The sequence below is a fragment of the Zootoca vivipara genome, chromosome 5 (genome assembly GCF_965207765.1).
Source record: "Zootoca vivipara chromosome 5, rZooViv2.hap1.1, whole genome shotgun sequence".
NCBI lineage: Eukaryota > Metazoa > Chordata > Lepidosauria > Squamata > Lacertidae > Zootoca > Zootoca vivipara.
This window is the reverse complement of record NC_142588.1, coordinates 74,693,502-74,706,452: the sequence shown is the minus strand read 5'-3', so window position 1 is coordinate 74,706,452 and position 12,951 is coordinate 74,693,502. Positions and strand designations below refer to the sequence as shown.

Here is a 12,951-nt window from a genome sequence, read left to right as displayed (position 1 = left end):
CAAACACGTGCTGAAATTACGACAGTTATTGGTAAACTGGTTTTAAATTATATAATTATCTTGTATCTGTTGCATACAATTACCGTGTTTCTCCAAAAATAAGACACCGTCTTATATTTATTTTTCCTCAAAAAACAACAACAACACGGTGGCTTATTTTCAGGGGATGTCTTATTTTTTTTAATTAAGTATGGTACAAGTTTAACCTACAAGGTTAAACTGCCTCTCACTATGGCTTATTTTCGGGGTATGGCTTATTTTAGGAGAAACACGGTATCACTACCATACATATTAATTATGATATTCGAAGTTGCTTTTGAAATGTTAACTACTAAAAAAACTTTATAAATGATGAGTATAACGTGTGGCATTATTAGGACTGATCTATATTGAAGGCATTGGGCTGGATCCAGACTAAGTTGAGCAAAGATCCTATTGAAAGGAAGGGGACAAGTTTGTCTTGACTTAAATCCCACTGATTGCGCTGGGAACTAAGTCCGCTTAAGTTAGTCTGGATGCAACACAGGGTTAGCCAGTGATATGGGCCAGTTGGTTTTTCCGGATGGATATAGCTTAGCTGCTTTTCTCTGGACTTAGCGGGACAACATAACCCCTCTCCACTGTCTGTGTGCATGCAAACAGACATCTTCTGTGAGTGGGGTTTTGCTCATGGAGAGAGCACTCCTCGTTCCTGCTAATGAAAGAGAGGATAAAAAATTTGGCCAATACCCCTTCGCTTTGGGGCTCTGAAAACTGTTCCACAGCTTTTTTGGGGGGGGAACCCTACCCCCCCTGGCCACTCTGACAGGTAGTACAGGTGACTGCAAAAGGGAGGCAGAATTGGAGAAATTAAGCTTCACCCCTTTTGTTAGTGGAGGTGTCCTCTGGGTCAAAGAACGTTGCAATCACAGAAGGAATATTTCTATGAACAAAGGGCATTGGGTTGAATCTATGTTAACTGAAAGGGCATATTTTTCCTGGCTCACCTCTGCCTCCACTTCCCTTGTGTTTATTCTTTAATTGTCCCTTGAGATTGAGGCCTATCTTCTTATTTTGATAAGCATAATGTGCACATATTATACATCATCAGCATTATCTGCATTATTATTGCTATTATTTTTATACCATTTTCACTACATATTATTAGTTCTATAATCTGTACATTTAATTTACTTGTACATATGTAATGAAAAGAGCATTTGCTTTTCTTTATCATTACTTCCTGAAATTTAACTACGCATGCTTTCGGTTTTAATCTGACATTTTAAACCAACACACATTCTTGCACAGGGTTTGCAGCAAATGAATGGAAGGCAGCAATGAAAACCTATGGTGCAAAAACTGGCAGGTATGGGGAAAAAAGACAGTTGTGTAGGACCCCTTTGTTTATCAGTGATTAAAAACAACAACCTTGCTATTACAATTATCACCTTGACTTCAAAAGGTTTAATTCACTAATCAAGGTGTAATTCAAAACTTGCTAATTCAAACTTTATCTTCCATTTTCCCCCAGCTCAAGACAAAGTTTGATTTAAAGTAGTAAATGGGGGAAGAAACCCATTAAGAGTCCCTCAATGTTTCTCTAGCAGAATTTAGCACACAAAGAGATATGTTCTCATTAGGATATGAAACAGTTCGTTTCACACAACGACATGCGAAATAGTGCCAACATACCATTCCATATATTTATTTCAATAAATGCAGTAAGAGACCAAGCAGGCCAGATCTTCCCAGAAGCTAATATTACTGTTTCACTCCTGCTGAAGCACTGGGAATCACTATGGAAACCTAAGCGAGTTTTTGCCATTGATTTTAGGTGGAGCAGAAATGGGTCTAGCAAGGACTCAGTACCTTTTAAAAGAGATCACGTATGACTTTGCCATCCTCACCTAAACACATAATCATCAGTTTTATGTGCAGCGTTTTGCCCAAAGCACCTGCTCTTGTGCGACTTTTTACATGAAGTCAATGGCGGCCCTGGGAACATCTTCTTAGCTCCTTCTCACGTGTTACTTGCGTGAAGGGGCAACACAAAATACAAAGGGGCTATGGAGCCATGTGTTTAGTCCTGCTCCTGGGGTCCCCTCCTATCCTCTCGTGTGTTTAGGGATAAAACATCTGCAGTGGCAAGCCTTTACTACCTGTGTAGCCCCTGGATCCCTGGAACTTAGAACCCTGTGTGACTTAGAACCCTGGAATAACTTTGGTTATTCCTTGGCATAGCTGTCAAGTTCTCCCTTTTTAAAAGGGAAATTCCCTTATGCTGAATAGGCTTCCTCGCGAGAAAAGGGAAAACTTGACAGCTATGTTCCTTGGCGTGTAGGCGTGCGAGGAGGCAAAGAACCCTTAAGTGGGATGTTATGGTCAACTTCGCAGTTTCTTTGTAGCCATGCTGCTCCTTAAAGTGGGCTTTAAATAAGCGTGGAAGTCAAGTCCATGGCATGTTAAGAGTGCCACCCTCCTTTGGGGGGGGGGGATGGACTGGAAAGCAGGTGGCAGCGTCTCTATTAACAGCCAGCACAATGGGGCCCCCTGCTCTTGCCAAGGTACGCCACAAATCCATTGGCTGTGTCACAAGTGATATCTGTGACACTGGCCACGCTTGAGCATTCTTTCTCAGGTTCTGTCTCAACCTTCCTTTCCTGTTAGGTGAGGTGGCTGGGCGAGTGGATTAAGGGAAATTCGTATCTTGCTGTATATGATACAGTAGCCTGGACAAAGCAACCCAAATTCTGCCACTGATCCTTCTGGCAGGCATCTTCCGAATGGACCCTCCAGCTTAGTTCCGACTTGGGGATCTCGGGACATAAATTCCAGGAGCACAAAAGCACCCAAGTGGGTCTTCTTTCAGACTAAGTGGTGGTGGGATTTACATTCTGAATTTGACTTCCTTCAGCAAATGTTTTGTTCTGGATTGTTTTATTTGACGTTTCAATGTGCTGTAAGCCGCTTTGAGTTTTTTTCCCCTTAAAAAGATCAAGCGGTATAGAAATGGGTAATAATAATAGTTGGTCTCGCTCATGATAAAATCAACGGCAAAGCTTCAGAAGGTTTGTGTCCCCACCCCACCCCACCCCCGATAAACAATTAAAAGGTTAATGGGTCTTTTCTTCCATAACAGGCCTTAGAAAGTGGTTATGACATACAGGAATGATTTGTTACGCTGTCTAGAGCAAAGGGGTCTTACAGCAATTTTTTATATATATAAAAAAGAACCATACCAAACAGCTGAAGAGAGGTGAAATGGAGGATTAGGCAAAAGAGGCACAAGGGGAAAGACTTCAAATGCTGTTTTTGAAACGTAAGATCACACACTTTGAAGATGCAGATTGTCACATTAGGCCAGAAAGCACCCAGACACCTTGCTTTCAAGACAAACATATGCAGAATCTGCAGTTTAGCAGCAAGACTGTCTTCCTTCCCTACTCACAAAGGGCCAACCCTGCGGGGAATCTCTTTCCCTTGGCTCTCTAGCTAGCGACTAATCCTTAGCCTCCGAGGTCTGCTAAGATATGGGAAAGTCCTCCTGTGACCTTGGCTTGTGCCTGGCTCCCGCGCGGGCAAGAGGGAAGCTGCGTCACTTACCTGGTGGAAGGAAGGCTGTATGCTGTTGCAACTGCATGTTTGCAAGAGCCTGCTGGTATTGGAAGATACCAGTATTAAAGACAGCGGTGGCACCATTGGTTTTTTCAAGCGCAGGCCTCTTTGGTAATGGGGGAAGTACAGCTTGAGGAATTCCCTAATGGAGGATGAGTATAAGATAGCCCAGTTTTTTAAAAAATAATAATAGTAATAATAATGAAGAAAATAAAAAGGAAGGTGGGGATGGAGCAGGGAGAGAGAAAAAGAGAGAAAAGAAACAGAAAAATCAGTAGGAGGAACAACCAACAGGCACCATCTTTTTAAAATATATATATATCCTTGAGCAAGCAAGCAGCGGAGCGGACTTTACTATTCAAGGAAAGGGCAAGGCTGAAGATTTAAAGTAAGGAATATTTGCCCTCCAAAATATGGCATTGTGTAGTGACAGTGCTCGAGATCTATACACTAGCATATTTCCACAATATAAAGCTTCAGGTTTCTAGGAAGAAGGCAGCAATACCGGGGGTCGGGGTGGGGTGTAAATAAAGAAAGCTGCACTGCTAGCTCCATGAGAATTGACAAGTAAAAGCCATGTTAAAGAGAAATCTTAACAGAGTGAATGAAACAGGTTAATATAATATTAGAAGCTTACTCCCGCAAACCCCAAAAGTCTCTACTACTCATGCAAAAATAAAAATAAAAATGTACCATTCCATGCTGGTACTTCCTTCTTCATTTTTTAACATTGCATTACAAATGTTAAATCTACTTTAAGAATACTGTTAAGCCATGCCAACCAAACCGATGCGAATATATATATATCTCATATATATTATATACATTTCTTTATATATATATATTTAAAAATCCCATCTTACTCCCTTTAGAAACTGCTACAAGGTAGTTCAACTGAATGTGGGGTTCCTACATCCTAGGGGACATGGGCTGAAAGAATAAACGGATTAATTCCCCCATGTATGGGATCAGGAAACCACACTCAGTTCTTTCCCCCCTTTGAGCTTCAGTTACTTTAATAACAGGAAATAAGGAATATTTACTAATAGAATTTAATTTTTTTTTAAACGCATCTACAGTAAAGCTACATGCCAAGCTAAAAGGTGAAAGGTCATAGTACCAGGTCAAAGGTTGCCTCGAGGGGTCGCTTCAGTGATTTGACAGCCGACTGAGTCTTAATTAGCAGGCAGCGAGCACATGATGGCAATGGCCAGTGGGGTTTCAAGCGCATTAACATAAACAGCAAGCAGAGGTGCATCATGGGGGCAGCAGTGCATTTTTGGGTAGGTGAGAAAAAAAACAAATAAAAAACAAATCATCGGAATGCCATATACAACGAATAACAAGACTAAGCATGCACAATAAAGGCACTACTGAGCTGTTATTGTGAGGATACACCTCTAATGTAGTTAATTACAAACAAGGTACTCTATAACAGGGGGAGAAAAGGGGTGAAGGAAGGAGAAGAGAGTGAGAAAGAGAGTCTGCCTTCTGTATTTTTGCTCAAGTATCCATAAACACAGGGGGGGGGGGAGGCCTCTCTCCTGTAGTCCGGCAGTGTGCTATGAAGATCACACAACAACGTTTCACATGAAGTAATATTTTAATGGTCAAGTCATGTAGCTATGTAGAAAAATATATAGGGCGACACTAACAGCTAAGCAAACAACGGAGAAGGGGCCCATTAAAATAGCTATTTTGTCTTGACAACCCCGCCAACACATTTTTAAGCAGTGCGCGCACCGACTATTTCTGCTTCCCGCCCCAGTTATGCTGCAGTTTTTTTTGCTACTCCATGTCACGCTTAACTTCGCAGTTGTGCAATTATTCATTACACCATAGTTATGTTTAAGAGAAACACAGTAATAATAATAGTAATAATAAATGATTTCAGGCCCCTCAATTCAAGTTAACAGTCTCGTTGTTGGGTGTGCCTGCTCCTAAGTAGTTCCAGATCCTATCGCCACCCCCTCGTCAATTAAATAATATATTTTAAAGTTACTGTGAAACCTCAGACATGGAAAGAAGGCCCAAACCTGAGATATTTAATGCATATCAGTTCAGTGATGTGTACGTTTTAGACAAGCAATAACTGGAATATATTTCTCAGGGTGTGTCCAAACGAGCAGAACTCTGGGTGTTCCTTCTCTGCTACCAAGACTATTATTTGTGTGCCATCCATCTGAAACTCGGGCTTTGTGAGGGTTTGTTCTTCATGTGAAATGTTGCATTTGTGCCCCTGCAACAGAGGACCCACAACAGCTCCTAATAGGTTTGTTTTCCCCCACCCCACCCAGCAAAAAAAGTTGGAGAGGGTTTGTGAAATAGTTGTGTTCTGGAATCGTGAAATAGCCAGTTATGACCCGTTATATTCAGGAAGGAATTAGCAGACAGCATTTAGAAGGCAAATAAGATGCACAGGGAGGGTCGTGCAGATAGGTCATCAGGGAAACAGAAATAAAAAACTCCAATGAAGAAGATGGAGGAGGGGGGAGGAGGGGGCATATTGTGCAGGAAGTGAGGCAAAAAAAATATGTACCTCTTTATAAAGGCATATTATCTGTTGAACATAGCACAGGAAATGAAGCAAAAGGAAATGGCAGATCGCGAGATCTGATGAGGAATGCACCAACTGCTTGTGCAATTCTTACGTCTGAAATGCTGCAGAAAAACTGCCGATATGGACTGATCCTGACAAGCATATACATGCATATCAAAAGCTATAGCTGGCCAGGTATAAATGGATGTGCGTTACCATCACGCTAAATACCTGTCTCTTGGTATATTCACAGGCACATGGCTAATGTTATGTACATTTGGGTACATACGTATATACACAAGCCATGTACACACGGAAAAACTCTATGATAATTTCCTTTTTTTTCCTTTTTGGAGGAGAACCTGAAACTACTTAAGAGCAGAAGTGGCATCACATGCTTGGAAGCTTACTGGAATACGTAAGGAATGGGATACCTGAACAATCATATTTTCAGCAAGGAGAGTTAATACATGAATACTGTCCTGCAGCTGACAATGTCAAAGCTTTTGCAATCATTTCTTTCTTTGGACTCACCATGGCTGCTGCAGTAGCTGCTGCCTGAGCAGCTGCTGCTTGGTTGACCTGGTACTGGGCAGCTTTTATCTTAGCTTGCAGGTGTGCAGGAGGGTGGAAATATTTGCACTTTTCCCTTGAGCATCTCCCTTTGATGTAATCCATGCAGACGGTAACGGTGTTGTCATTGGTATCAATCATTGCACTGTCGGCAGGGTGGGCAAACCGGCAATCGTTTTCTCCTCGGTTACAATTGCCACGCTGGTACTCTCGGCATACCTGTGGAGGGATTCGAAAGCAAAACTGAGTGACTCCAACAAAGAAAACGACGCAGAACAGAACCTGATCTGGGGGAAGCGACCTAGATCACTTTGCAAGGAAACGTCAGGTGCACCCTGGCAATTGTGCATTGTCCCACCTTGTGGCTGTTTTAAAAGCAACTGAATCCTGTGCGTTTTAAGTCCTTATATTGTTCGAGCAGAAAAACAAGCATTTCTGAGGTTGGGTGGCCATCTGTCATGGATGCTTTAGCTGAGATTCCTGCAATGCAGGGGGTTGGACTAGATGGCCCTTGGGGTCCCTTCCAACTCTACGATTCTATGCTGCAAAACAAATCCCCTTATTGCGGCCATTATGCAGCTATTAAAATTTCAGTTTCTTTTGAGTGAGATTCTTTAGTTGCAATCAGAAGTCTAGCGTGCTGATTTGCCTTATGCAGGTTATAACCTTCCTAAATGCAAAAGCAGAGTTAACTATTTCTAATTCAGCCAACTGCTTTTAGTTCTAGCTTTGAAATGCATGACCACACATTTTTTTTTGTTCCACCTAAAGCTTTGTCAGCATACATTAGCAAAATATATTAACACTGCTATTCCATGATTTTACCACACGAGGGGGCGCAGACACATGAAATGCTTTTTCAGTGTCAACGTTCCCTCCTTCCCTGTCAAAGTGTGTTCTGTTTTCATAGTTTCTCACATCACTTTGCTGCTGCTGCTGCTGCTTTCTTTCTCTAAGGCTGCACTCACGCATGCAGAAAGGCTTAATATTAAGAGAGAAGGACATAAGGCAACGTGAACACCTGAAACCTTTTCCCAATTACCCCAGGGACTTTTTTTTTTAAACAACCTGTGAATTGTGAATTCGTTCTAGATGAAAGTCAAGCAGCCAAGGGGCAACAACATCTTTAAAAAGTGTGTTTTCCCACCTCGAGCCTTTTCATTTTAGAAGCAAAAAGAGCAATGGCTGGCCGCAAGGCACATAGCAGGCAGGCAGGAGCATGTCATCATTTACCTTCAAATGGTATCTGGGCCTAGGATAAAAGCAAGCATGGCCGATGCCCGTCTCTTTTAGTGCTGGGGTAGAAGGTGAAAAGGGACCTAAGGGGTTTCCCTTCACACGAAACAGCTGAATAAATTCATGGGGAGCCAAAAGAATTTGAGAAGACCATGGAAGTTCTGCACATCTCTTGGTTCCTGCTGAATTTCACACCATGAAATTTTGGAGGCTTCTCCTCAGGTGGTAACATTCAGGGACTTCTGAGGAAGCCAGAAAAGCTTCAATAAGACCAGATATATTTCTTAGGGTGGGTTTTTTTTGGGGGGGGATTGGTTTGCAGAATCCACATGACTTTCCAGTTGGGAAGGTTTGGGTTGTTGTTACGTTGTTGCTGCTATTATTATTATTATTATTATTATTCAAAGCTCTTCACCCTAAGGCCTCAGGATGAGTTACAACATCAAAACATAATATTTAAAATGGTTTAAAACAATGAGAGGTGGGTTCTAAAAATATACACCTCATGTTTATAAAGCCATGGTAAAGAGGTGTGTCTTTGGCAATCGTTGGAAGCTGTATAATGAAGGGGAGTTGAAGAGTTCCCCAATCTTGGGGCTGCCACTGAGAATGCCCTCTCCCCTCTTTTAATGTAGCTTGTGAGAGTAAAGAAACTACTAAGAGGGCCTCCTCTGCTGATCTTAAAACCTGGGAGGGTCTGTAGGGAAGGAGTCAGGTCTGAGTCACCTAAATTCTATAGACATTGTGATTCAGCAGGATCATTATACCTGGAATGCTTCCCAGGTAGTCACATTCAACTGCTACAGAAGGGATTTACCAACGCTGCTTTTTATTTAATGCATACCTTGCTTTTCCTGCACGGATCTCAAGGTGGTATATGTGGAGTTCTCAGGTGGCCCTGACCTACTTAGCTACAGCAAAGCTTTTACATCACATGACTTCTGAGTGTGTGGATGATTCTGTGATTCAGTTCCCTCCTGTGAAATGGGAACAATAATCACACACCTCACAAGGCTGTTGTGAAGGTGGACTGGGCAAAGACTGCCCAGCGTTAATGTGACTGGGCAGGGGTGGGGTTGCTGAGGGGGCAATCGGATCCAAAAATAAGAGCTGCTGCCTATTTATAGTGGGGAAAGAGTTTTATGACTGTTGACCAGACAGCGCTGATTCATAACCAAAACAACAGTTTTGAAAGGCTGGAAAGGGCTGGCAAAAAACAGCGGCAAAGATGCTGCAAAGACGTTTTGCCCTAGAAGGACAAAAAAAACCCCCCTCACTTAGCTGGTTGGCTGGCACCAGTTTTGTCTTTGGGAGCTGCAAAAATGACAGCGGAGCTAGCGGAGTCCCACTTCGCCACTTAACACGCAGCAGAACAGGAGCCCCGCTCTGGAGAGAAAAAAGGCCCTCTGAACTCCGGCAAAACAAACAGCAGCAGATCGAAAGCCGCCTAATTGGCCTCGGAAAAAGAAAAGAAAACCACCCCTAGGTTTCTCTTTCATTGGAGCTCTTTCCTCCAAAGTCTGATCAGCGCACCTTTCCCTCCACAGGCCTGGCTCATACTTTCAGCTCTCTCAGTGCCCGATCAGCGCAGCTTGCCAACAGCAAGTCAATTAATTAATTAATTAATTATTTTTTTAAAAAAACGGGCTGGTGTGGGAAGGGGAGAGATATGCACAAACGGAAATCAATTGGACTGACCTGGTTCAACACTGAATGTTTGAAACTACGCCACCTTACAAGAATGGCATTTACCACTTTTTCGTGAGTGGAAAGACTGTCGGTGGATTTTACGCTTTTCCTTGCAAGGTAGAATAGAAGCCTATTAAGGTTGTTGTGTTAAGAAGCATCTTAGGGCATCGAAGAAGATGGTACCGACTCCATCCTCTGTTATCTCTTTCTAGACCAGTGGTATTTTTTTTGTCCCTTTCTGTGTGTTTTAAAACCCGTATGTGCCATGTAAATCAGGCCTTTTTTTCTGGATCCTGGGTTCCGCCCCCATGCCCAGGCTCCAAATAGTCTTAAAAAGGCTGTGCAAATTCCACAGGGGAGTTCAGTGATGCAAACACATGCCTTGAGCGCAGAACACCCCAGGTTCAATCTCTGACATCACCATTTAAAATGCCTCCACCTGAGACGGTGGACAATTGCTGTGAGCCAGAACAGACCATACTAAGCGAGACAGACAAAGAGTCTGACAGGGGATAAGGCTGTTCCCTACATACACAGTGTTATTATTTTTATGTATGTTAAAAAGTGATTCTGACAGTCTCCTTTTGGCAGCAAGCAGAAGGTAATGATCTTACCCCAGAGCACAGGGAGACTTTATAGCTGAAATAGCACAGATTACAGATAAAGACCCAGACGTCCCATTTCCCCATGCAACTAGCCAATTTCTCCTCACAATTCACAAGTAATAAGGTGCTACTTTAGAGATTTTCCTTATGGGAATTTTTGAGAAATTGAAAGTTCCTTCACGCAAGCAACTTTAGCAAAAATCAGTTTTCCCCCTCTGGCTTTTTAATGTACGTTGTACAATTTTTCTTGCTATGTAAGAATCAACTTTTAGAAGCCAGGAGGAAAAGAAGAAACAAATGGGAACTCTGATGGGAGATGGAAGAAAGGGGAACTTCAGCAAACATCTGGGGCTACATAAAATGTGGATGTCGACTGCTTGTGCAGCAGGTAAAGGAGAGGATACAAACCAGGATCTGAAACCATGGTTTGAAGTGGTTTTGAAAAACTGTGGTTTGCACTGCCTAGGGAGGAGTGGACCCAGGTGGCGCTGTGGTTAAACCACTGACCCTAGGGCTTGCTGATCAGAAGGTTGGCGGTTCGAATCCCTGTGACGGGGTGAGCTCCCGTTGCTTGGTCCCAGCTCCTGCCAACCTAACAGTTCGAAAGCACGTCAAAATGCAAGTAGATAAACAGGAACCGCTACAGCGGGAAGGTAAACGGCGTTTCCATGTGCTGCTCTGGTTTGCCAGAAGCGGCTTTGTCATGCTGGCCACATGACCTGGAAGCTATACGCCGGCTCCCTCGGCCAATAATGCGAGATGAGCGCGCAACCCCAGAGTCGGTCACGACTGGACCTAATGGTCAGGGGTCCCTTTACCTTTAGGGAGGAGTGTAACCTTTCACCTCCACCGACAAAACCATGGTTTAAGCCAGTTTGCAAACCCTGCTTGCAATGTGACAGTGAATATGCCCACCATGGGGCAGGGTTCATAACTCAGAAAGATAAACTGCGATTTTTTTTGCTGCATTATGATTTTGTTTGCTATGTAAACGATGATTTCACTGGGATAGATTAAGCCAACAGACCATGGTTAGCACTAACCATGATTAAGCATTATGCCTGCATCCATTTAAGGGCAATTCAGATAGTGCCTAGACTAGCACAAAGAAGGCTTCATTTGTAACTCAGTTTTTTAGCGCAGTACCAAGCTGCAGCACAAGGCTGGCCGAGGGCCCACATCGCCACTGATGTCGGAAGATGCTGAAAAATCCTGTCAGGCTCCCTCAGATAAGGAATTGTTGAGGGCAAAGGAGAGTATCTGCTGTAGCAGAACAACATTTGTTAGGGATGTAGCAAAACCTGATAAATAAAAAATATGAGACCTCAAACAAGATTCTGGCAACAGGCGTAGAATGGAAATGAGAAAGTCTGTGGGAAAATAAGCTGCCATCCTGGTATGATGGCAATACTATTGATGCTCAGAAACTTTTACTTCCTCTAGACTGCAGTGTAGGAGGGGTTATATTCCACCCTTGTCAGCCATGAACTCCTGACAAACATTCCCATTTTACAGATGGGGTACTGAGGGTCAACAACAGTGACTTGGTGAAAATGTTTGAGGGAAGGAGTATGAAGTGATTTGCACCCTAAAAACGTTTGGAGAGCTTGATAACAACCCCCCTCCCCAAAAGTGCTAGATTTTCAATTCTGGATCATCATTGTTTGAAAAAGCATTACTTATTTTGTCAATTGCCAAAGATTAAGAGGGGGGGGGTTGGTGTCTGCTCCTGCAGAAGTACTTCCCCAAACCCACCAGCCAAACAGAACAGCAGCAGGCTGCAAAACAAGCTCATAATATCGTTTGCAATTCCCCAAGTTATGCAGACACAGGGCTACATTATTACATCACCGTCTTTGCAAAGGATGTTCCCCAGGGTCACAGAGCGATGCCTTTCTCGTGCAAGGCGTGTTACCACTTCAAGACTAAACAATGCCGATCTGGGTGGTCGGAAGCTTTGCAAAGGGAAATCGTAGCGTGTCGTTTCCTACCTCCAGTCTGTCTGTCCTCATTAGCTTTTGTGCGGCTGCTGCAGCAGCAGCAGGAACTGGCATGCCAGGATTCCCCGCAACCAGCATTGGCCCTGACGGCAGAATCTCTGCTGGGACCAAACCAGGAGAGACAGGCCCCAAGTAGGGGTTAAAGGCTGTTGAAGCATTGGTGGCTAAGCTTGGTGCAACTGAAAACATTGGCTGGAGTGGGGGTGGGGGGTGGGGGAAGAGGAGAAAAAAGAAGTAAATATTAGTCAGACCACCACATCAATAACACTATACATACAAAACCATATTTGAGACAGCGAGCCTGCGTTCTTTATCATTATATTCAGAGTGACTTGCACACATTGGAGCCGTCGCCTCCATGAAGAGAAAAGCTGCTTCTGCTCGTGGAAGGCTTTCGATCCAGTGTTGATCCCCCTCACGGAAGTAGGCGGGGGGCTATTTTTGCTGAATCTCCCCTTCCCCTACAGAGACTCCACCCCCATTCTGGCTGGCTCTTCGGCTATTTTGGGTGGTGGACAAAGGACAAACCAGTCCATGGTCATGAGACCTGGAGCCTCCAGTGAGTGGAAGTGCTGGGAGATGTGTGCAGGATAGGCATTGAGCGCCAACGGCCATGGCACAGGTGCTGCGTTGGGAGAAATTTGCACTGCACCGACCGGAGGCGCTGGATTTGGGCCTGGTCTTTTAAGCCACTGTTTTTAGCCATGACTTT

The 12,951-nt window shown here is 43.6% G+C and overlaps 1 protein-coding gene across 40 annotated transcripts in view; it reads right to left on the bottom strand.

Moving 5' to 3' along the window:
- MBNL1 (muscleblind like splicing regulator 1) overlaps positions 1–12,951 on the bottom strand; it is a 176,004-nt gene that overhangs the window by 16,569 nt on the left and 146,484 nt on the right. For 20 of the 40 annotated variants that reach the window (XR_015950033.1, XR_015950034.1, XM_035132489.3 and 17 more), the window contains 3 exons: positions 12,231–12,431; positions 6,671–6,928; positions 3,586–3,739 (listed from right to left, as the gene is read on the bottom strand). Coding sequence is in view for 36 of the 40 variants with exons in the window: in XM_035132489.3 (XP_034988380.1) it covers positions 3,586–3,739; positions 6,671–6,928; positions 12,231–12,431 (613 nt within the window). In the remaining 4 variants the exon portion in view is untranslated. Of the gene's footprint in view, positions 1–3,585; positions 3,740–4,717; positions 4,772–6,670; positions 6,929–12,230; positions 12,432–12,951 lie in introns of all 40 variants that reach the window. The other 20 variants (XR_015950031.1, XR_015950032.1, XM_035132486.3 and 17 more) reach the window with 2 other exon arrangements.